Source organism: Stegodyphus dumicola, chromosome 11 (assembly GCF_044657685.1).
Source record: "Stegodyphus dumicola isolate Sdum_Otavi_A_Nest chromosome 11, ASM4465768v1".
NCBI classification, from domain to species: domain Eukaryota; kingdom Metazoa; phylum Arthropoda; class Arachnida; order Araneae; family Eresidae; genus Stegodyphus; species Stegodyphus dumicola.
In genome coordinates this window covers 108,470,245-108,493,477 of record NC_140778.1, presented here as the reverse complement: position 1 = coordinate 108,493,477, position 23,233 = coordinate 108,470,245, and the positions used below count along the sequence as shown (strand labels likewise).

At 32.3% G+C, this 23,233-nt stretch overlaps 1 protein-coding gene across 1 annotated transcript in view; it reads left to right on the top strand.

Moving 5' to 3' along the window:
- The window catches only part of AspRS (aspartyl-tRNA synthetase), a 72,511-nt gene that overhangs the window by 39,278 nt on the left and 10,000 nt on the right, over positions 1–23,233 (top strand). The window contains exons 5-10 of the mRNA XM_085827075.1: positions 3,222–3,324; positions 11,998–12,072; positions 13,210–13,390; positions 15,611–15,745; positions 16,841–16,988; positions 20,165–20,233. Of these exons, the coding sequence (XP_085683201.1) occupies positions 3,222–3,324; positions 11,998–12,072; positions 13,210–13,390; positions 15,611–15,745; positions 16,841–16,988; positions 20,165–20,233 (711 nt within the window). The remainder of the gene's footprint in view (positions 1–3,221; positions 3,325–11,997; positions 12,073–13,209; positions 13,391–15,610; positions 15,746–16,840; positions 16,989–20,164; positions 20,234–23,233) is intronic.

Sequence of the window (23,233 nt, the reverse complement as noted above, 5' to 3'; positions counted from 1 at the left end):
GTGTGTGTATGATATTTTGGCAATTGGGCACATGAATGAAGCTTGGCGTGAAATGATAACACATAAGAAGTTAGCTGTTTTGATTCCACATCTTTATTCAATTCAAATGGCAAATCATTATTCTTTTATATTCTTCAAGATTACATAAACGATAGTAATTTAGACTAAATAGGATTAACATTAAATTTACTGCGTCATACTATTCAGACAAAGAAATACAGGCGGGAAGAGCGGCAGCAAGAGTCTTATAGCAGCAGGAGGTGAAAAGCAATCTGACGAAAAATGGCACGAACTCTGCATTTTTAGTAGCGATTATATAACATGCCAGAATGTTCTCAAAAGTCCTGGCTAAGGGAATGATCTGAAATCGCAGAAAGTTAGAGGTTGCCTGTTTGCTTAGAGCAAAACCATTGTATTTTTTGTATTTTACATCTTCTTCCCCCCATCAAAACAAGAGGCAGGGAGAGCAAAGCATTAGTACATTAGTGATGCAAGAAAAATTTTAGAGTATGAGGAAAGCCATGAAGAAAAACATCCAGGACATAGCTTACAGGCTTTAACTATGCCCTATCATAACTTATGATTTTTCTGATATAATTAGAAAATATTTAATTATATAATTTTTACAGTGGGACCTGTGATTTATAAATAAACATATCTAATTTAGAACTATAAGATAATAATATATGTAAGAATAATACTGAGTAATTAATTCTAATCATTAAAACTCTCAATTTTTTTTGAAAATGTCCATTGAAAAGTGACATTTTTGTTTACTTTCGTAAAAGTAGTTGAAGTGGAATGACAATACTTGCTAAAATCTCTTGATGCCAGTTAAGTTCACAAGATAAAAATAAGTCCACAATACTTTTTTCAATGAAGGTGTTTCCATAGCAAGTTTTGAATAAAAGATTTTTTTAAAATTTTGTGGGGAACATCTTTTATATAAAACTTAGAAGATATACAATTTATGCATAATGTATTACTTGCATTCATTCTTCTCATCATAGGTAATTAACAATACACTGATATATTTTAAAGCAATATACAAATTCAATGCAAAACATTATGGGGGCCCACCAGCGGCCGAGCGCTAAAGACGCTGAACACTGGTAGTTCGGTCCGAGGTTCGAATCCCGCGAACGGGCTGGCTGCATGGGCGTTTTCGTGGTTTTCCCCATGTGTAACGTGTATAAGAGCCGGTTCCCCTTAGAAAGTCCTCCACGAAGGCATCCCTCCCCTTAGGCAGATAGCCCTCGAGGCTTTGCCATAATCACACACACGCACACACAGAAAAAATAGCAGCAAAACATTATGATAGAATACCTTAAGAAAGCAATTCAATGTAAATCTCTAATAACACGTTGAATAAGACAATAACACCTTGAATGAAAAGTGTAGGCCTATCCTCTCCAACAAATCAGCCTGATTAATTTGCTGATGGTTGAGGGTAGCTTAAGTACAAAATATCAAAAAGAAAAAAAAAAAAAAAAAAAAAAAAAAAAAAAAAAAAAAAAAACCTCTGTCGCCTAATAAAAGGTAACTGGATTTTGGCATTGTGCATTTTATGAAACTGTTTTGAAAAATACAAATTCCTACAAAATTAAAATTTAAGACAAATAACTTCTGTGATCAAGTTAACATCTTTTTTAGAATTTTTGAAACTAGAAATGAATATTACCCTACAGTAAGAAGAAAGAAAAGAAAATTTTATTACGGAATTATGCCAAAATGAAAAATAAAGAAAATTTTTGTTTTCTAAAGTTATGTGAAAAATATGTGTGTGTGTGTGGTAGCACTTCTCTGCTAAACTATGGTCAGAGGATCGTGGCTGGTATGAAAGTATGCAAAAACCCAAGCCATTTTCTTTACCAAAGTTGACTCTCCTAACAATAAAATAAAAAAGATAACATTTTGAGGAGGTGTTAGGAGTATTATCTGGGGGGGGGGACATCGAGCATGTGCTATCACTTCTTACTTTCTCTCTAAAGAAAAAGAAGAAGTAACATACATAGTGGAAAATCTAGTGTCGAAAAAAGTATAGAAAATATTTGTCTTTGGTTGAGAATTTTGAGAGAACTAGAGTCAGATTTTCAATGCGGTGCAAAATAATATAGAATTTTCCCTCTCCTCATCTCCTGGGCTAGGGGTGACGTAGACAAGAAATTTCGAACTGGAAAACTCGGGGAAGAAGGAAAGGCAAGATAGGAAAGGTCAAGATCTGAAAAAATAAGTCATAGTTTGGGTTTTTGTAGTTTAAATCGAGAATTAAATGTCATACTCAGGAAAAATTTTAATGGAGAATTTTGAAAAATTAAAATTAAATTAATTTTGGACAGAGATAGGAATTCTACTATTTCTAACAGTAAATTTAAATTCACTTGCTGGATTAAAAGGTGTTAGTCTGGTTAAATGAACAATTTATGATTTCTTTTTTATTAGAGGATTAGGTTATCATACATTACTAAATCACCTATTTTATAATTACTAGGTTTATAATGAGTATCATAGGTTTCTTTATTTAATTAGGATAATCATCGGATCTTTTTTAACAATTTTTCTAGCTTCTTCTACTGGTGGATACTGTTCTTGATTTTGAAGTAAGGAATCATAAGTAATTTTCTATACATTAAGTATGATGGTGGGAATTTTGTAATTAATCTCTGATATTTTGGAAGTCAGGCACATGAATGAAGCTTGACATGAAACGATGACACAGAAGAAGTTAGCTGTTTACACAGAAGAAGTTAGCTGTTTTGATTCCACATCTTTATTCAATTTAAATGACAAATAATTATTCTTGTAGATTGTCCTAGATTACATATAATAAATTAGACTAAGTAGGATTAACTTTAAATTTACTGCATCATACTATTCAAACAAAGAAAGACGGGAAGAGCGGCAGGAGGAGAAAAGCAATCTGACGAAAAATGGCGCGAACTCTGCATTTATTGTAACGATCACATAGCATGCCAGAATGTTCTCGAAAGTACTGGTCTAGGGGTGAGATCCTGAAACTGTGGAAAGTTAATTAGAGGTTGCCTGTTTGCTTAGAGCAAAGTCATCTTTTTTTTTTTTTTGTATTTTACATATATATATGTATATTTAATTAATGAGTAATATTTTTCTTTTAATTTTTATCAATATGAAGAGTACCATATTGTTAACAACTTTCTAACTTGTGTTTTTACTTGGTAATTAATTTTTTTTTTATGTTGTAGTATAACTAAAGAATCAATAATTGATGTAGAAGGTTTCATAAAAGCTTCTCCTCAGAAAATTGAGAGTTGTTCACAGAAAAATGTTGAACTCCATGTTATGCAGGTGAGAAACATTAATCTAACTTTCATATAAATTAAACTGTATTTCAATTTTATGATTTGTAACATTTTATCACAACTTAATCTGTTTTTATTGGAACATGTGATAAGCATTTGTAATTGAATATAATGCAGGAACAAATAAAATTATGCATGTATAATTAAAATTTCAAGGACCATCAAGCATAGATGAATAATAGAAACTTCTACTTCTATCTCCGCTACCTAAAGTGGTCAGTTTACAAAAAAAAAAAAAAAAAAAAAAAAAAAAAATTATATTTTTATTGAATAATAGGGATAAAAGTCAATATTAGAATTAAAAACTGTTTATATTATAATGCAATTGTGTTTCGTATTACTATGTATGGAGAGGATTTTTTGTTTAACCCTTTAACTGTCAACTTATTTTGATGATTTGGGTACACAAATTGTCAAATTTTTTTAATTGGAAAAATCAAATGTTTAGTATAAAATAAAATATATTTAAGTAATTAAAAATTGATATTTTGAAGTACATGGGTAAAATTTTTAAAGTTTTGTAGCCACTGCATATTTGCATGAGGCGGCTGCCACTCAACATGGCAGTTTTAAAGTTTGCTTCTGGTGGAGCATTATTTTCTAAAAATGAAAAAAAATTAATTATTTTCTGAAAAATAAATAAATGAAAAAAATAAATAAATAAAAGTGAGTATCTATTAGTAGTTCAGTAATTCAGTCTTGTGTGGTACAACTGGAAACACTTTTCCAAGCACAAACCAACTCCACAATCACTACACCAGATTCGTGTTTCCTTCCTTATCTTTTCCCAGTTTTATCCTTTTTCAAACAACACACTTTGCACTGTCTTGTAGGCTCACGTTTCACAGGAGAAGGAGGAATATGGGAAATAAAATGTCGTTCAGTAAGACGGGCAGGGTTATCTATTGTACGTGGTCTGCCAACATTCTTTTGCCCAGAAGCTGCATCATCATATTTATGTAAAAGCTCTTCTACAACTGGGATTCGAAATTCTAAAAATGTAATACGTTTCCCAACTACATTTTTATAGAGCAAATATGAGTTCCAGAGTACCTTGTCTAGTAAATGTAAAAATATCTTTTTATAATATATTTTCTGACGTTTTCGGATTGTTGGATGAAAGGATATTTCCTGCTCACAGCGATCTACACCACCCATAGTTAGACTGTAGTCAGAAACAATCTTCGGTTTGAGTATATCTTCATTTTTTTATTTTTGAGGCTGACCATGGAAGTATCATGAATACTGCTCGTCAAACACATATCCTTCATCTTTGGTTGAAGAATCTAAATCATCTATATAACGTTTCAAAGAACTGGATGCTATTTTACAACAAAAAGATCCCGTGCACTTTGAACCAAAGAACTTACAACCTCTAACCTTTGAAATCTTCAGTAAAGATGCTGTCATCTATTGAATTGAGCGCACATTAACTTTTCCCGAGATACAGTCGGGTTTGACAAAGAGATGAAGCCGAAATAAACGTCTCCCGATATATATTCGGGTATAACAATACGATGCACTCAAAAAAAAAGAATTACCCCGAGTAATCCTCGGGCGTGACTTTTTCGAACACCAGTGCATCTCGGGCATGACAGTTAAAAGGTTAAGTTTTGTAAGTTTTAGTCTTGGTACATGACATTTTACAAATTAAATAATAATTAAAATTAAGGAAAACTAATTTTAATTATTATTTAGTAATTAAAATTGATTAATTTTAATATGAATAAATAAGAAAATTATTCATAAAGAACATTTTGTTCTATAATAACTTAACCCCTTAACTGCCGATGGCGTATATATATGCCTTGCTCAGCCTATGCGTTAACTGCCACAGGCGTATATATATGCCCTTCCAAAATACTATCATTTGCTTTGCGCTGCTACCCTTAAAATTATTTGCAAAGCTTTGGAATGCAACACCACAATGACTTTGACAAAGTATACAAAGGAGGATACTATTTCAGTGTGGGGAGAAATTGGAGGAAGGGATGTGTCTAAAAGCTGTGTAAAGTAATGACTACGAGGTATCGGCTGGTGTCGTTTGAGTAAAACGTATTTTTTTTATTCTGTGTACTCGTTTTTGATTACTTTTTGTAGTAGGTTCCAGGAATAAAGAAAGATATAACGGATGTTTCAAACCCATTTATCTTTTTTGAATAATTTTTTTTTGAACTGCTCGTGCTTCATATTGTTACTGAAACTAACCGTTTTGTAGACAAGTATATGAACCAACATCTTGCAAACAAAAAATCAAGAACAAAGTTGTGGAATTCAACCAGTTCAGAAGAAATATATGTTTTTTTAGGCATACTGATTTCACAAGGTATAACACTGAAACCTGATATTACACTTTACTGGTCTAAAAATGAATTGATCAAAACTCCATTTTAGGGATCTTTTTTATTATAAAAACATCATTTTTATTATACTTACATCTTTTTATTATACTTTTACTCAAAGCATTAAATTTTGCACATTCATTTTTTTTCTTTTATTCTTTATTTTGTCAAAGTAAACGGTTTTTAGAAAGTAAAACCTGCACTTATACCCTAATACATCGCATAACTATGCGCGCCTGTGTGAAAAAATGAGACGCTGGGAAATGAATCTTGTACATGTTCCGCCGCAGTTAAGGGGTTAACTTGCATGGTGATGTTTAATAGAAGAACTATTTTTATGTAGATTTTATTTTAAAATACAATATTGACATCTCTAAAACAGTATTTTAGTTTTATATTCTAAATACAGTGTTGAATAATCACTTTGTACACTGTAACTTACATTAAGTTATGATTTATTCATTTATTATTATTTTTCTTATTACTTTTCCTGTTTGTTCTTTGGTGGATTCATTCTGCCCATCAGACTGCCACAAAAGCTAATAAATAATGAAAACTAATAGTTAAGAAATGGTAGATAACTTAGTTAAAACTAATAGTAAAAAATGGTAGATAATTTAATTTTGATTGTATAATGACAGATGGGAGAATGCATTATTTTATCAGTGCTGGCTTATTTTAGGAATTTATAACAATAATTATATGCATATTTCAGATATAAAAACAGTTCCATGAAAGGAAATAGATGAATTTAAATATGCAGTTTGGCATACTTTATTTTACAGTCTTTTCAATATGTTAATATTTTCATATATTCACTAATTTAATACAAACAGCAAAATTTTTATTTTACTTTAATATTTCACTGCTTTACTATTTCTGTAATAAGCATTATATGCTCCTTTTTGAGATTTTATTTATTAAAATTTTCATCATGAATATAATAGATATTATTGCAAACACTAAGGAGTGAAGTAAGTACAAAGTAAGTTATTGATTGGTGTAATCAAACTCATTTTCCATTAAGTAAGTATTTACTTACCAATGATCCTTAATAGAAACATTTGTAATATTGTTATTTAAATTATTTATTTTTCATATTTTGTACAATACCATATATATATTACTACTTAAATGGTATTACTTTTTACAGTATTTATATATAATCTTAAAAAAAAAAGATATTATTTATTTTAAATATGTATTTTGGGACACTTTTGGATTCATTTAAATTTTATAAGAGGAAAATTACAGAAATAAAAAATGCATAAAAATTCAGGGTAATACTTGATTACTTAATGGCATTTTGGTTGAATTATAATTGATAGATAGTGTAGATGGTCTCATGAGTGGGAGTGTACCTGTGGGTATACTGAGTATGATTTTGATTTGGAACATGTCAAAAAAACTGTACAGACTTTTTCCTGTCATAATTCCCCTCCCCCCAACTGAATGGTTCCTCTAGAAAACAGTAAGATTCTAAATGTAAGTTGATCAGTAAGCAATTGGATCAAATTAGATTGTGTCAGTAATATTTTATATCGTCGAATTCATTTTAGCATCATGAGCATTGTGAAAGAAACATAATTAAAATATTAAAATATGCAAATAAAAATTACAATGCTAAATTGAGAAACAATTTGATGTATGCCTAATCCCCTGAGAGAGACATCTATTATTTAATTTCCTAGTTGTTAATGGATGCCTAAAATTAAGTCAAATTTAAGCAAAATATTTTATGTTTTATGTGTTATTAGACAAGAACTTGCATGTTTTTAGACAAACAATCATACATTTTATAATCACATTTTAAGGAAATTATTGCATCTCTTGATAGTTGTATTTTATAATAAAGGATTTTACCATGTTTCTGAAATCTCAAGTAAATTAAGAGATTATATTTCTTATATAGGTTAATATTCTTTAAATTATTATGCTCAGTTTGTTTTTAAATCAGTTTAAATTATCCAGATTTGATTATCATTTATAGATGTTTAGAGGATTGGGAAAGGTCACATAATGCTTACAAAAATATAATTCCTAATTTTGGAGGAGGGAAAAATCTTCTGATAGCTTGCTTTCACTTTTGATGCTGTTACAGAAATTGTTGCCATATCGATATCAGTGGCCATCTTCATTTAACTGAAATGCAGGACCCATAAAAGGTAGTTCATTTTATTTGCATGCTTTGTCAGTTAGTTTTGAGATAGTAAATGAAAACAGTTTTAATTTTCATTTAAGGAATTTAAAAAGTAAACTTTATAACAGTTAAATATAATAAACATAACATAGTAGTAGAAGAAATAATAATAATAAAATATATTTTAAGCCAGAACATTTTAGTAATTAGATGATGAGGGTATTTTGCAATAATGCTGAACTGGAAAATTATTTATTGATCAAAACAATGTGCTTTAATTTATTGTTAACTATAATTTAATGCATTTTCACTGTGACTGTTCGTGATAGAAAAAAGAAATGTTGTCTGAATGCCAATGCTATTACTCAATCTATAAGGTTTTATTCATGTAGTATTAACTTGAAGTCCTTCAGACCCTATTAGACTGACAAGCAAATTATTGCTTCATATGAAGTCAGCAGGTCTTTTGAAAGTTTAAGTAATATTTTTATTTAAGCTTAAATTGAACAGAAAGCAAAACTTGAGATAATACTCAAAACTCTAATACTTATGGGTAGTAAAATAACGTTAATTTTACAATTTAAAAATATCGTAGCTGGAGACTACACAGATTTGACTTAACTGAGCTGACTCAAAATTTTAATGGCATATTTAAGTGTCAGCTAGCAAAATGCATAATGCCAGAATATGAGCAGGAAGAGCTGGTCGGTATAAAATAAAGCTGCAAATGTCAATGACAAAATATTTCTTAAAACACCCAGAAACCCTTAAATTAGGTGTTCTCAACCAGGCTAAAATTTCATAGTTTCAAGGGGAATGCAATCAGATTATTTAAGTATTAATAACTTAGTTAATGAATATAAAAAGCTAATTTAATTCTTCAAGTTTTGATATTTATCAGTATTTTCTATACATTTTCTTGTTTAATTTATTAAATGCATTAAAAATAATCTAATGAAATACTCTTTAAATGACTGTATATGTACACTACCGGCCATTAAAACTGCAACACCAGGAAGGAATGACTTAAAGAACATCAAAATCACATGAAAGGAAGAAGAGGTTGGGATATGCAAATGATTAGCATTTCAGCAGATTTAGATAACACCGGAGGGAGAAATGACATCTGAAGCACTGCATAAAAAAAAAAGGTATATACAGTCAAAAGTCGTTAATTCGAACACCCATAATCCGGAATGATCTATAATCCGGACCTCAAAGCTAAAAACTTTCTGCGCATGCGCCGCGTTGACACATGCGCATAGGCGTTTACGTGTGCACGTAAGACTTTTTACCACTGTGCTTATGCGTTTGCGCAAGCGCAGAATACGTTTTCGCGTGCGCGTTTTATGTATAACGGACGGTATAATCTAAAATTATCTAATTATCTATTTCAGTTAATGTTGATGATTGCATTGTTACTTAATCTTCGAATTGGATCCGGTTTATTATTTTTTGCAGACTGTAAGAGCAATTTTATAAAAGTAAACTTGAACTTTCGATTATGTCAAATAGAATTTCCGTTTCTGGAGCTCCCAAAGGATCGTACAAAACGAAAGTCTGTTTCAATGTCCATCACACAAAAAGTGGAATTGCTGCAAAAAATGGATAAAGACATGAAGAATGTGACAGAGAGGTTAGTGAAAACAAAAAAAATTTGATTGACAAGTTAGTAGGTATTCTCGGCACAGCAATTAACGGGACTTGAACAGCGGAACTTTGTAACTGAACAAGAAATCGTGTCTGTTTATAGAATTAAAGAGAAAGTATTATCACATAAAACGAAGCAACTTTAAACAACTTACATTGAAAGAAATGTTTAATAAAGTAAACAAATTAATATTGAGCTTCTTTTTTTGTAAATTTTGATACCCTTTAGATCATAATTGTTCTTTATTTCATAAATTAAGGTTTCATATTTTTAATTTTAGAATTTCTGCATGCCATCTTACGAGATTTAAACTGATGATCTATAATCCGGAAAAATCGATAATCCGGAATCGCTAAAGTCCCGACGTGTCCGGATTAACGACTTTTGACTGTAGTGGATTTCTCATTCCGAAAGCGCTTTGTAAAAGCCGAGTTTGCTCGAAAATCGTGTTATGCCTCAAATAATATTAATAATAAATGCTTACCTGCAAGTGTTGGAATTCAATAGAGGCAGGATTGTTGCCTGTCAAGAGCTTATTATTGTTCCATGATATCACCCGCCATACTGATTGACATTCAAACACTGTCATGCGAATATGGAAACAATAGGTTGCTGGAGGTCGTACTGAACGGCATGCAGGAACTCAATGCCCTCCCATGACAAATGCCCGAGATGACAGACATTTTATGAAGTCAGCCCTGCAAAACTGTACAGCCACATCAAGGATTAGTCAAGAAATGGACATGTTTGCAACATGCCCAAAGTCTGCTTGTAAGGTGCGTCAACATTTGCTGCAGCGTGGGCTATCAGCACGGTGACCATTACTTTGGCTTCATTTGACAATGCAGCATAGAGAGAGATGGTGACCGAACGACAAAGTTGGATACAGGAATGGCAAAATGTTGTCTTTTCAGATGAGTCCTGGTTCTGCGTGTAGTATTCTGATGGCCATATCAGGAGGCTCCGAGGAGACCGTACGTCTCGTGCTTGCGTTCAATATCAGCATAAGGGCCCTGCACCTGGCGTAATGGTTTGGGCAGCCATTGGGTGCCTGACACACACATCAATCAATTGTAATTTAAATACAGATTAGTTACATTTCTGAATCTTATGTCCAGTGGTTGGGCCTATCTTTGATGCCTGCCAAATGCCATCTTCCAACCAGATAATGCCAGACTATGTGTACATTGTGTTCCGATCTTCCTCAATATACGGGGTAAAAGATAACAGCTTTTTAAAAATTCATGGCAAAAAATAAAGGGTATTCAATTGCTACCCTGGCCTGCATAGTCTCCAGATCTGTCACCCATTGAAAACAGCCAGTCATGGGTTGCTGAGAGACTGGCCTGCCACCCCTCTCCAACTAATACTGTTTATGAAGTGGTGCATAGACTTGAAGCAGCATGGAATAAGTTGCCTGTTTGTGTCATTGAACCCCAGTTTGACTCCATGCCTAACTGGGTAAGGGCCGTTTTAGTTGCTATGAGTGGCAGCTGTTGCTACTAATTTTGCACCCCTGTAAACCCCCAAACTGCGTACAAATTTAATCATTTTGTCTTCATGTCATACACTTAAAGTACAATAAATATCTTTTTTGTATTTGCTTTTTCTTCATGGTGTTGCAGTTTTAATGGTCAGTAGTGTATTTTTCAAGTTTTGGAATTATGGAAGGTAATGATCATCTAGCAATAGTGAAAGGGGTGAAGCTTGAGAACTAATGACTGCTTTAACATTAACGGTACAAATGTTGTACTGGAAAAATTGTTTCCTGTAAAGCTCGCTGTGGTACAACTGTTGTACTAACATTTTCCTTTCCCTCATTAGAAAAATCTCCTGCCTTTTATTGGTTTAGCTAATAGAGATCTGTGGGTAGTCTGCGATTATCATTCATGGCAGCAGCTAACTTCTCATTGTTCTATAGATGTATATTTGTTAATCTGTATAATTACAGAAATGAAAGGAGGTTATGGTTATATAAAAGCTGGTTAATAATGCAGAATACCTTAAAAATCGTGTAAACATTGATGACCAATTTAAAATTTCTCATGTTTGTAAGAAATGGGTTCAATTAAGCTATTAACCACCATGAATTTCCACATGCTTCTGATAACATTGAAAAAATTCTGAAATTCTGTTGCAAACAGTGCTGCTAAAGGCACTTACATTTCTCAAAACTCGATCTGTTAATGTGAGAATTGGAATGTACCTAGTGAAGTGATTGATATTTTGTGCCATCCATTCTATTTCCATATGTTTTACCAAACTGTTTACTGGTATTACTGTGGAAATAATTACAGGATATGCTGTTTTACAATTTTCTCAAGCTCATTTTTGTATTGATCTGAAAAATATTTTGAACACATATGTGTGAGTTTTTTTTTAAACCCTTGCATATATTTTTTGAGAAAATAATTTCACTTTGTCATTAAATGTAAGATCTGAAACAGATATTTTATCGATTTTAAATATTAATATTTTTCATTAAACATAATGCATATATTAACAAGTTTGATTTTTAATATGTAGGTATTTGTTGTGAGTGCAGCAGAAGCAAGACTTCCTTTGCAAATTGAAGATGCTTCAAGGCCAGAAAATGAAAATGTAAGTTTTCTCATATTTAAAATACAGTCAAAAGTCATTAATTCGGACACCCATAATCCAGAATCATCTATAATCTCGACCTCAAAGCTACAAACTTTCTGCACATGCGCATAAGACCTTTACGGCTGCGAATATGCATGTGAGCATGGCCAAAATACGTTTACGTATGCGCGTTTAATGTATAACGGACGGTATAAGCTAAGCTAAAATTATCTAATTCAGTTAATGTTGCAGATTGCGTTGTTCGTTAATCTTCGAATTGGATCCGGCTTATTATTTTTTGCAGGCTGTTAGAGCAATTTTATAAAAGTAAGCTTGAACTTTTGATTATGTCAAATAGAATTTCTGATATATATTTACTATTATGTAAAGGATCTACAAAGAAAAAGTATGTTTCGAAGTCCATTAAACAAAAAGTGGAATTGCTGCAAAAAATGGATAAAGGCATATCCTTTGTTTATCTAACTATTCCGAAATCTGTTTATCAATTTCACGCTGCTCTGCGGCGGGGGGACGCCGCGGCGCGCAATGAATTGGAAGTTGATCTGTCAGCACTATCCTTATCTTCAGGGCAGATGTTTTTATTTTATTTGGCTTATAATTCCTTACTAAATGTAGTATTTCATCTCGATGTACTCCGTCTTTGATATGATTTAAATCAAATTCATTGTCATTATAATTCGCTTCCGATAGCGAAGAAAGTAAAGTAAACAAATAAATATTAAGCTTTTTTTTTTTTGTAAATTTTGATACCCTTTAGATCATAATTGTTCCTTATTTCATAAATTACGGTTTCATATTTTTAATTTTATAATTTCTGCATGCCATCTTACCAGATTTAAACTGATGATCTATAATCTGGAATCGCCCAACGAGTCCGGATTAACGTCTTTTGACTGTATATGTATATATTATATATATTTGTATATGTTACTGCTAAAGTGCAAAAGTCAATGTGCTAATCTGCAGATTAGCTGATTTGTACCGTTAAAGTGCTGAATCAAGAGTTTTCTGCATTTTACCTAGGTAATGGCTTCCGTATCATTAAAGTTCAGAAGTTTGTTTTTCTCATTCTCTTTCTCTCTCCTTTGATAATTTTCTTAATATTTCTATTCCGTAAAATTTTTATTTTTCTAGGATCCAGAAGGTTTGAACATCCACGTCAATCAAGATACTCGCCTTGACAACAGAGTGCTAGACTTAAGAACAGCTGCCAATCATGCTATTTATGCTGTACAAGGTGGTGTGTGTTCTTTGTTTAGAGAGTTTTTAATTGGAAAAGGTTTTAAAGAAATACACACCCCAAAAATTATTTCAGGTAATGAAATTCATATTTTGACTATTGTTTTAATTTTCAAGGTATGTTAAATTTTGGGGGTAGATGTTATATCCAATGAAGAATACATGTAATTCCTAAATTGGTAACTTAGCTCTGACAGCTTTGGCAGTTTTCCATGTTTTTAGTTTATTCCCGTTGTGGATGTTCAATATGTATGTATTATAGAAGATGTGTCGTAGATAATTTTTATTGTAGTATTGGCGATGTGTTTCATGTTCTCCAGACATTTCGTATGATAAAGTGAGAATGAAAATATGAATTTAATTTCTTTTATTTTTCTCAGTTGAATACTGAAAATTTTCTGCAAAAGGAAGGGAAAAAAATTGTGTTTTGTGTAGAATGCATTTACAGTTGCAAAATAGATTAAGAAGATTGTGTTATAAATGCTTAATGTTTCTTATTTCTTTGTTTCATTTATTTAATAAGTTTGCTTTATTTTATTGTAAAATATCTTGTAACAGATATTTTTTTTAAATACATTTTCCTCCTGTATAGAATTTTTCTTTTCGTCCTTTGCTTATTGTTTGTATAAATTCTGCTATCAGTCCATTTACTGGCAGATATTAGGTGCTTTGAATAAGCCAACTTTTATTATGCTTATCTGAATTACTAATATATTCAGATGTTTAGGAAAAAAAGTAATTATAGATTTAGGAGATGCTAGAATACATACACTGCTTGACATTGAAAATGCAACACCGAGAAGGAGTGGTCGGAAATTTATGCAAATTTTAGAGTAGCCGCACGTCACTGAGTTATGTGAATAATGTGAAATGCACAGCTCTCCAACGCACGTGAAGTAAGATATAAGGGAAGGAACATGCAGAATGGGAAATATTCGTGTCATTATTTCTGCCAGACGAAATTATCAAAGAAAGTTGGTTTTTGTCCCGGAGGATACGTGTAATAGGAGAGAATGCCAGGCCACCATCAACAAAGGCACTTCCAGCAGATAGACGATTTTACGAGAGATGGGGATCAGACTGAGAAGGGCGGGTTGGTCCTTACGTCAAAACGCAGCTGCCCACATGGGTGCGAGCACAGTGCATTGGCTATGGCGAACATGGTTGGAACAAAAAAATGGGGGAAGAAGGAGGGGTGCGGGTGCAGCCAGAGTGACGTCAGCACGCATGGATTGACGCATCCGCCGACAAGCTGTGGCTGTCCCGCAAGTCACTTGTACTGCGATTCTGCAGCATGTGCAAGATACCCTGGATCTTCTCGTGTCGATCAGAACCATTTCCCGTGGATTGGTTGAGTGTGGCCTGCACTCACGGCGTCCGTTAAGAAGACTGCCATTGATCCCACAGCATAGTCGCCGACGTTTAGAATGGTACCGGACTGGAGCGATGTGGATGACAGAATGGCGAAATGTCGTGTTCTCAAATGGGTCACGCTTCTGTTTATCTAGTGACAGTCACCGCATACATATGTGGCGTCGACGTGGAGACAGGTCTAATCCGGCAGTAAGTGTGGAACGCCCGCACCGCTCGACAACGTGGCATAATGGTTTGGGATGCTATTGCTTACAAATCTAGGTCACCTTTAGTTCGTATTCAGGGCACTATGATTGCCAAAGGATACTTGGATAATGTACTGCGGCCGGTGGCAATCCCCCTACCTTCAGGGGCTGCCTAATGCAATTTTTCAGCAGGATAATGCTTGAACACACAGTTCTCGCATCTGCCAACATGCTCTGCAAGGTATACAGTTGCTTCCCTGGCCACTGTACTCTCCTGATCTGTCACCAATCGAACATGTGTGGAATGTGATTAGACACTGTTTGCAGACTCTGCCCCTGCCTCGTTCAGAAGACTAACTGTGGCAAATGGTTGAAAAAGAATGGAGAGCCATCCCTCAGGACACCATCTGCAATCTTATTGACTCTATGCCTAGACGTGGTTCTTCGTGCATCGCTGTCTGCGGTGGTCCTACATCCTACTGAACCGACGCTGTTCTCGCTCTGTATTCTGACTATCATTTTGAAATAAAGATCACTTATTGCTGCTTGCTATCTCCATCTTTTTTCCAAATTTCATCACTTTCTGACCACTCCTTCTTGGTGTTGCATTTTCAGTGTCGAGCAGTGTATTTACGTTGGTTCTTAGGAAATTTATACATGTTTAGTAAATTTTATGTGCATATAAAAAGTATTGAATCAAAGTATTTTCTTTATATGTGTATTCTTTTCTTTTGCAGCTGCTAGTGAAGGAGGAGCAAATGTTTTTGAAGTTACATATATTGAGGGTAGTGCTTATCTTGCCCAGTCTCCTCAGTTGTATAAACAAATGGCTATTACAGCTGACTTTGACAGAGTTTTTACTATAGGATCAGGTGAGTATTATGTCTGATAAATTCTTCATACAAATGCACTAAAACGATAATATCAAAAAGGAAAAGACGTAGTAATTTGATATTCACAATATTCATAGACATGTTTCGTAGAAATAATATGTGCAAATGATCTTAATTTATTCAATGTGAATATGATTGCTGTGTATTTTCCAGACATGACAATCATATTCCACATGCACTTATGTGTTATCAGTGAGGATATTAATCATAGTCTAAGAAATTGTTTTGTTACATTGCAAGCACTTTGGCATGTAAAGCATTAATAGTGGCTTCTGGATTTTCTTTTTGTAGTAGTCAACTAATGATGTCAAAAGTCTGAAAATGTGTCTTACTGTGGTAGAGTATTAAGTCCATGCAGGTTATTCACAATTATATACCAATGGCTACATGAACAAGTCAGTATAATGTAGAACTGTCAGTACACTAGTATGGAAGACTAGAGAGATCTATCTACCATCTATTATGCTGCTTTACACCATTACTTCACGAAAAGTCCTAATATATTCTTCTCTTGTGAAGACTTGTTGATTGCATTGGCAATGTGATCTCCAGATGAAAGCTTATTTGTTGCATTGGCCACATGATTTTCATACTAATCTCCAAGCATCAGTGTTTCCGTGACAGAAGCAAGAATCGTTGCTGAAGAGGATAGTCCTCCTTGGCTGTGTAAATGAACATTATGATAGACTTTGAGAGTGGTGGTAATTCTGAAAACACTTTATTACTTGCTATTCTGTGGGAAGCAGATCCCAAATTTTACTACCCCCCAAAATGCAAGAGAAAAACAGATGAATAGCACTTGCATCCTTTATAGAAACCATGTGGTTTACTGAGGATCAGATTATGTAAAACTAATAAAGCAACCTTATGAGTGTGTCGTGATGTCACACTGATCCATTATTTGATATTAATTGCAGTGTTTGATGACAGCATTTCTCTATTGAAAATGGTGGATAGAAAAACATAAAAATGCAAAATAGTTGAAATGTGACTTTTTTTTTTTTTTTTTTTTTTTAACACAAGCTCTTGTGATTTATTTTTTTTCCCTAATATATTTTTTGTATTTAATTTCAGTGTTTCGAGCTGAAAATTCGAATACACACAGGCATTTGTGCGAATTTATTGGTTTGGATCTCGAAATGGCCTTTGATTATCATTATCATGAAGTACTTGATCTAATTGGAGACATGTTTGTTGAAATATTCAAAGGATTAAGAGATAGGTATGTGATGTTGTTAAATATTTTTGTACTTTTCCTGAGATATCTTTTTAATTTAATAAGAAGAATATGGGATAATAATTTCATCTAGTGTTGTTTTTATAATGTGTAATTTCTTAAAACAATATTTTATTTATGCAATATATTTTTGAATGAGAAGGATGTTATTTTTGCTTAAAATAAAGTGTAAATTATTTATATGAAACACAATTAAATTTCACATAGTTTTCAAGCCATTTCACTTTAAAATAACTAAAATATAAGGAATGATAAAGTTACCATTTAAGGCTATTGATTCTTCAAAATGTAGTAAATTTACTGACTGTATTTTGAAGAAATGTTGTGGGAGCTTTAGGTTTTGTATGTTGCGGCATGCAATGAACTGGAAGTTGATCTGTCAGCACTATCCTCATCTTCAGGGCAGATGTTTTTATTTTATTTGGCTTATAATTCCTTACTAAATGTAGTATTTCATCTTTATGTACTTCGATATAATTTAAATCAATTTCCTCGTCATTCGTCATAAATATCACGAATAAACATCAAATAGTTTTCTGGTTGCAATTTTCTAATTTTGACTATGCGTATTGTATACTTTACGCATGCGCGCATTGAAAGAAATGTTTAATAAAGTAAACAAATAAATATTAAGCCTTTAGATCATTATTGCTCTTTATTTCATATTTTTATTTTTATAATTTCTGCATGCCATCTTACCAGATTTAAACTGATGATCTATAATAATCCAGAATCGCCGAAGTCCCGACGAGTCCGGATTGAAGACTCTTGACTGTAATTGTCAAAGTATTATTGTCTTATTTAGTGTATCCACAATAAGAAGAATTTATTCAATTAATCATAAATTGAGTATTGTATTTATTTCTACATGAAAGTTGGCAGCTCAGTTTGCATTATGATGGAAATACTTTCATCGACAAAATTTTGAAAGACTGTTATTGAACATTTACTTTGTGAAGACATTTGAAGATTTATTTTAAGGAACTATTTTTGTCAAGAACTTACAAAAACACAAAAAGAGTACAAAAATTTTACACAGGACATTCAAAAGAACTTAAGGACTTTATAAAAAATTATATTTAATTTATTATTTAGTTTTATTTAGAAATTATTAGCCCAAAGGGGCTTTGTCTCTGAAGGAGTATGTTTTTGTTATGCGATTTTGCATTGAATCACTATAAACGGCGAATCACTTTTCAAACTGGACTCACCAAATGTTAGAGTTCTTATATTTGAAGAAATTAAATAATGAAAAATCTTCATAAATGTATGTATGTTTCTCGCTTTGTGATGAAACAACGGTACATGAGCCATCGAATTTTGAATGACGTAATTCTCCTATGAATATGGTCATGTGGAGGACCAAATTTGGAATTTTTTTATCGATTTCATATTTTGTAAAACTTTAATGAATTTTTTTATTAACAAACTCGAGGATTTCAAAGCGAGCAATGGCAATGTTGTACAGAAAAAACATTTTTATCTCCAGCGCACGAGTCTATGTATCGGAAATTCTAAAGGTATGCTCATTTTAAAACTGTTTTGCGATATTGTTGTTGAACTGAATTTTATGGTTTGAGTGCAAAGAACGAATATTTAGTAAATAAATATAACACACAAAATGTTTTTAAAAAATGCCCCTTTGGACGTAATTTAAAATCTGAAACATTTCAGATTTTTTTTATTGTTGTTGTAATAATTGTAAATTATATGGTTACATAATTCATCATCTGTATATGAGAAAGGTCATGAATAATGACAGAGCATAGGAAAACCTGCAGGCTATGTCCTTGATGCTTCCTCATGTCTTTCCTCATATGATAAACTTCCTGTTGCTTTGCTAATGCTTTTCCTGCCGTTCTGCTCTCCCAACCTTTCTTATGAAGAGGGGATATGAAAGATATAATAAAATATGATGGCTGCTTTAAGAATAATTGGCAATGTCAAAATTAACTATTCTAGATTTGGTGTTCTCCGCCTAAATTAATTTGTTCTCCCAAATTCAAGATCTTTCCATGTTACATAGCGCTTAATGCAGATACCTCATGTCCAATCAAAATAAATGCAAACCAAAACTTTTCTAATTCAAACTGAAACTACTAACTCCTTCCCTTCTTCCTTGAATTGCTGCGATCCTTTTCGCTTACGCTTCCCTCCTCACAAGACACTTCTCAGCCACGCTGCTGCTTGCTTGCCTAAGATGACGTCATACTTTAAAACCCATGCACATGGAGATTATTGTGTTCTCACTATGATTGAAAATATCTTGTTTGCAAAAGGTTGATTTTTGATATGTGTGAAAATAAAGATTGGTGATTTGTAGAAATCTAGTTTTGTTATCTTCACCAGTATGCATTCAACCCTCAGCCGTGACTGATATCGAAAGCTGTTAAAAGTTCCAGTGTTTTCTTCTATGCATTAAATTATGAGTTGTATGAGTCATGTATAATAGGTAAATTTTTGTGTTTTTAAGTGATACCATAATTAATTTACCCTCAGCACAGCCAACGTGCACTACACAGAATAGCCTGAAATTTTCTTGAAACACGCCTTGAAAAGTTAGAGAATTTCATTCTCCTGTTTGAGCGGCAGCCCTAATAAAATTCAAAATTTCCATGGTATTAGTTTCAAATGTAAATTTTATGTTTGTCCAGGAACATGTTATGTATTGCCAAGATATGTAGCATCCTGTCAAAATCATAATTTTTTGGCATAGCTCTTTTATAGAATTAGCAGATTTAATTTATTCTGAAAGATGGAAACGAACGATTTTTTTTCCCTTCCAAAATTCTGGAAAGCTTTTAATTTGAAGTTAATAGCAAACAAAATTTGAATTTTTTTGTCAGTAAAATAGACACACATTTTTTAACTCTTAAATAATTTATACAATGTTAAAAATAAGAAATAATGGAAACAAGAGGAATCTTTACATGATACAGGCTAATAAATATGTTTATTGAATGTAAGTGTAATTATGATAAAAATAATATTATGAGGTACTACTTTTACTGCAGTAATTTAGAATGTAATAAATTTAGAGATTCATATAGTGATATTATGTAATCTGGATTGTCCTTTTTACCTGTTTTAAGATTTTTATTTGGTAATTCCTTTCTTCATGCTTTAATCTTGCTAATTTTATTGTCTCTGTAATTTTGTAGGTATTCTGAAGAAATAAAAACCATTCACAAGCAGTTTCCAGCAGAACCCTTTAAATTTTTACAACCAAGGTTTGTATTTTTTATCATTTATATATTTGTGGTTGTGACAGTATGTTTCGCTTATGAGGTGACTGCATGTAAGCATTGCTAACTAACTGGTTGGTGATGGCAATTTGTGTAGGTTGCATAATACTTACTGCATATAAAACTAAACTACATTTATTATAAATCTATGATAAGCTCTGTTAACAATACACTGAAGGCAAAGAAACAATTGTTATAAGTAAAGTTATTGTCCTCATTATGTGAGGATCTTGCCAGTGGCAAGAGTTTTAAGATTCTGACCTGTTGCTTTGTCTAAAATAATTTTCAGATTGAATAGGTCATGCCCACTTAATCTTTCAGTTGTATTTTATGTTCTGTTATTTTGCTCTATTTGAAACAATATTAGAGGAACTACAGGATCATTGGTCTCTCAGCCTCCCTGAAATCAAGAGGCTTTGATGACAGACACAGTGCAGATCACTAAAAATCTCTTGATACTGGGGTTATAACTCATATAATATCAAGTGGAGACATTACTGAATGACTTATCAGTTCTGCAATGTCAAAGCATGTCATCTCATACCTTGTAACAGCTTAAAGACTGCAACTTGTGGGGGACTGCACACATGGATTTCTTATCTTGTCTTATGTGTGGTCTGTTGGATATTAAATAAAGTTAGTAATAAATATTCTGAAGTTTTGGAAATCGTGTCTTAATGCTAATGAGGCTTTAAGGCCAAAGAAAGCATATTTTTGATGGAATTTAGCAATTATTTCATTATTTTAAAATATAAAGATGAATAATTGTCTGTCGTTTAAATCTATGAAAACAATGCATTCTTTACATGTAGAGAAGTTAGTAACAAGAAACAATAAGGCTAAGGAGAACTTGTTTTGATGGCATTTAGTAATGTTAATGTTTCTTTGTGTGTGTGAGATTTAAGAAATTTAATAATACATTATTTCCCATTCTTTTTTTAATTATATATATGTAAGCACACGGTTGTGATGTAACTTTGATTAAGTCATTGAACATGACTCAGTTACTAGCAGGTTTGTCCATATGATGTGACTGTGCATAATCAGTGCTATTAAAGTAAAAATAGGAATGACATTGTGGAAGGGCTTTACGGAAATGAGGACTAAACATAATGTGTTAAGTTTAAATAAGGCATGATAGTTGTAGCTAAAAAATTTGGTTCATCAGTCAGGTTTCTGCATAACTGAATGTATTCATGTAAGGAAAACACTGTAAAAATGCACTAATCGAGCATTAGCTGTGTGTTGTACAAGGTGTACCTATTACCACTTGTTACCTGTTCTTTATACTACAACAGCAAATATTCTTATGACTTACTAGAACTTAGTGGAGAGTTTATCACAGCAAATAATAGTGGAGTAAATATTAAAAGAAATCCAACTTCTTAATAATAACAACAATTTAGCCATGAGGAATAATGACAGACACTGACATAAGTATCTAGTGACTATAGTGATATGGTACAAGGTTCTAAAAATATTTTAGGCAATGAAATAAATTCAGCTAAAAAACTTACATAATATAAGAAAGGATAGAGAAGTCAAATAGTTCTAGATTTGGACCAAAATAATAAAAGTACATGATATGAAAAATTATGGAAAATATCACTTTTCATATAATTTTTAAATCAGGTTAAGTTTTAAACTGTAATAACATCAATCCACGACTGAACTTCAACCATACTTTTGAAAACGAGATACATAATTAATCACATTATCTTGGTCCATGTTGGGGTAACACAAAGCATTAGGCAGCAAATCTCAACATATCTTGCATTCTTCCATCTCAATGTTGACATCATTTATCACCACTTTTGGGAGTATTGTGGGCTGCAGTTGATTCCTCTATCGTTACATCTCCATTACCATATTGTTGTTTGGAGAGGGCTTTACTTTTGAAAAATCATATTAATTTTTTTTAAATCATGCAATCTAACACAATTAAATTCTTTTTCATCAAAAACTATTACATCTATACGATGTATATTTTTTTTTTGGGGGGGGTCAAATTTCATGTAATGAAAAATAAATATTTTTGCTCTCATTACTCAAATTTCATGTGTTTTCCACTTTCATCAGAAAAGAATAAGGTTTCATTTTTTATAACATTTGCTATTGACTTTGAGCTTAAGACACTACAGAGAAATTGGCTGGTGGATAGTAAATTCAAATTCTTAACTATTTAAAAAAAGGATTTTTATGACATGACAGTCAAAATGCAGTTGACTTTTGGAAATAAGTTGGCCCCAGTCTCAAGGTTGCATTTACCATAGTTTACAGAACTTTTGTTTTAAAACTGTTTATTACACTTTTTGATCTTTATAGATCTTTTAATACTTGCATCATTCATTCCATAGTTTTTCATTTTGAGAAATTTGGTATATTATATGTCAAACAAAATGTTTATTACTAGGCTATGTTATAGAAAGGAACATAGTTTGAGTTTGTGTATAAGTTATAGAAAAGCACACAAGGCCTTCTGTTAAGAGTTGTGAGTTTTAATCAGGACTGTGGAGTCGGTAGGGAAAATGACTGACTCTGGTTCCTTGAATTTTAAAGACTCCAGCTCCCTCATATATATATATGTGTGTGTGTGTAAACATATACACATGGGTTACAGCTTATTTTTTTTTAAAAAAAAGAAATAATAGTTGCTACAGGAAAAAAAAAAAAAAAAAAGAAAAAAAGAAAAAAAAAAAGAAAAAAAATTGATGGCATAGCAAATTATTTATATTAATTAGCATTTATTGTGAAATGGGAAAACTGTCATTAGTATAGCTTCGGCAGGATCTTCTTTGTTGGAGGGCCATAGATCCGATTTGATAAACTTCAGAGCTGAGAGGAGTCTTTCCACACTAACTTGAGTAGGAGGAAGAGCTGTTACTGTTAGGGCTACTTCTTTTAACTTTTCAGAATAGATTTTTATAAGTTCTAAAAGAGGTGTCTTGCAAGCTCAATCATATTTCTTTATTTCTTCAAAGGTCG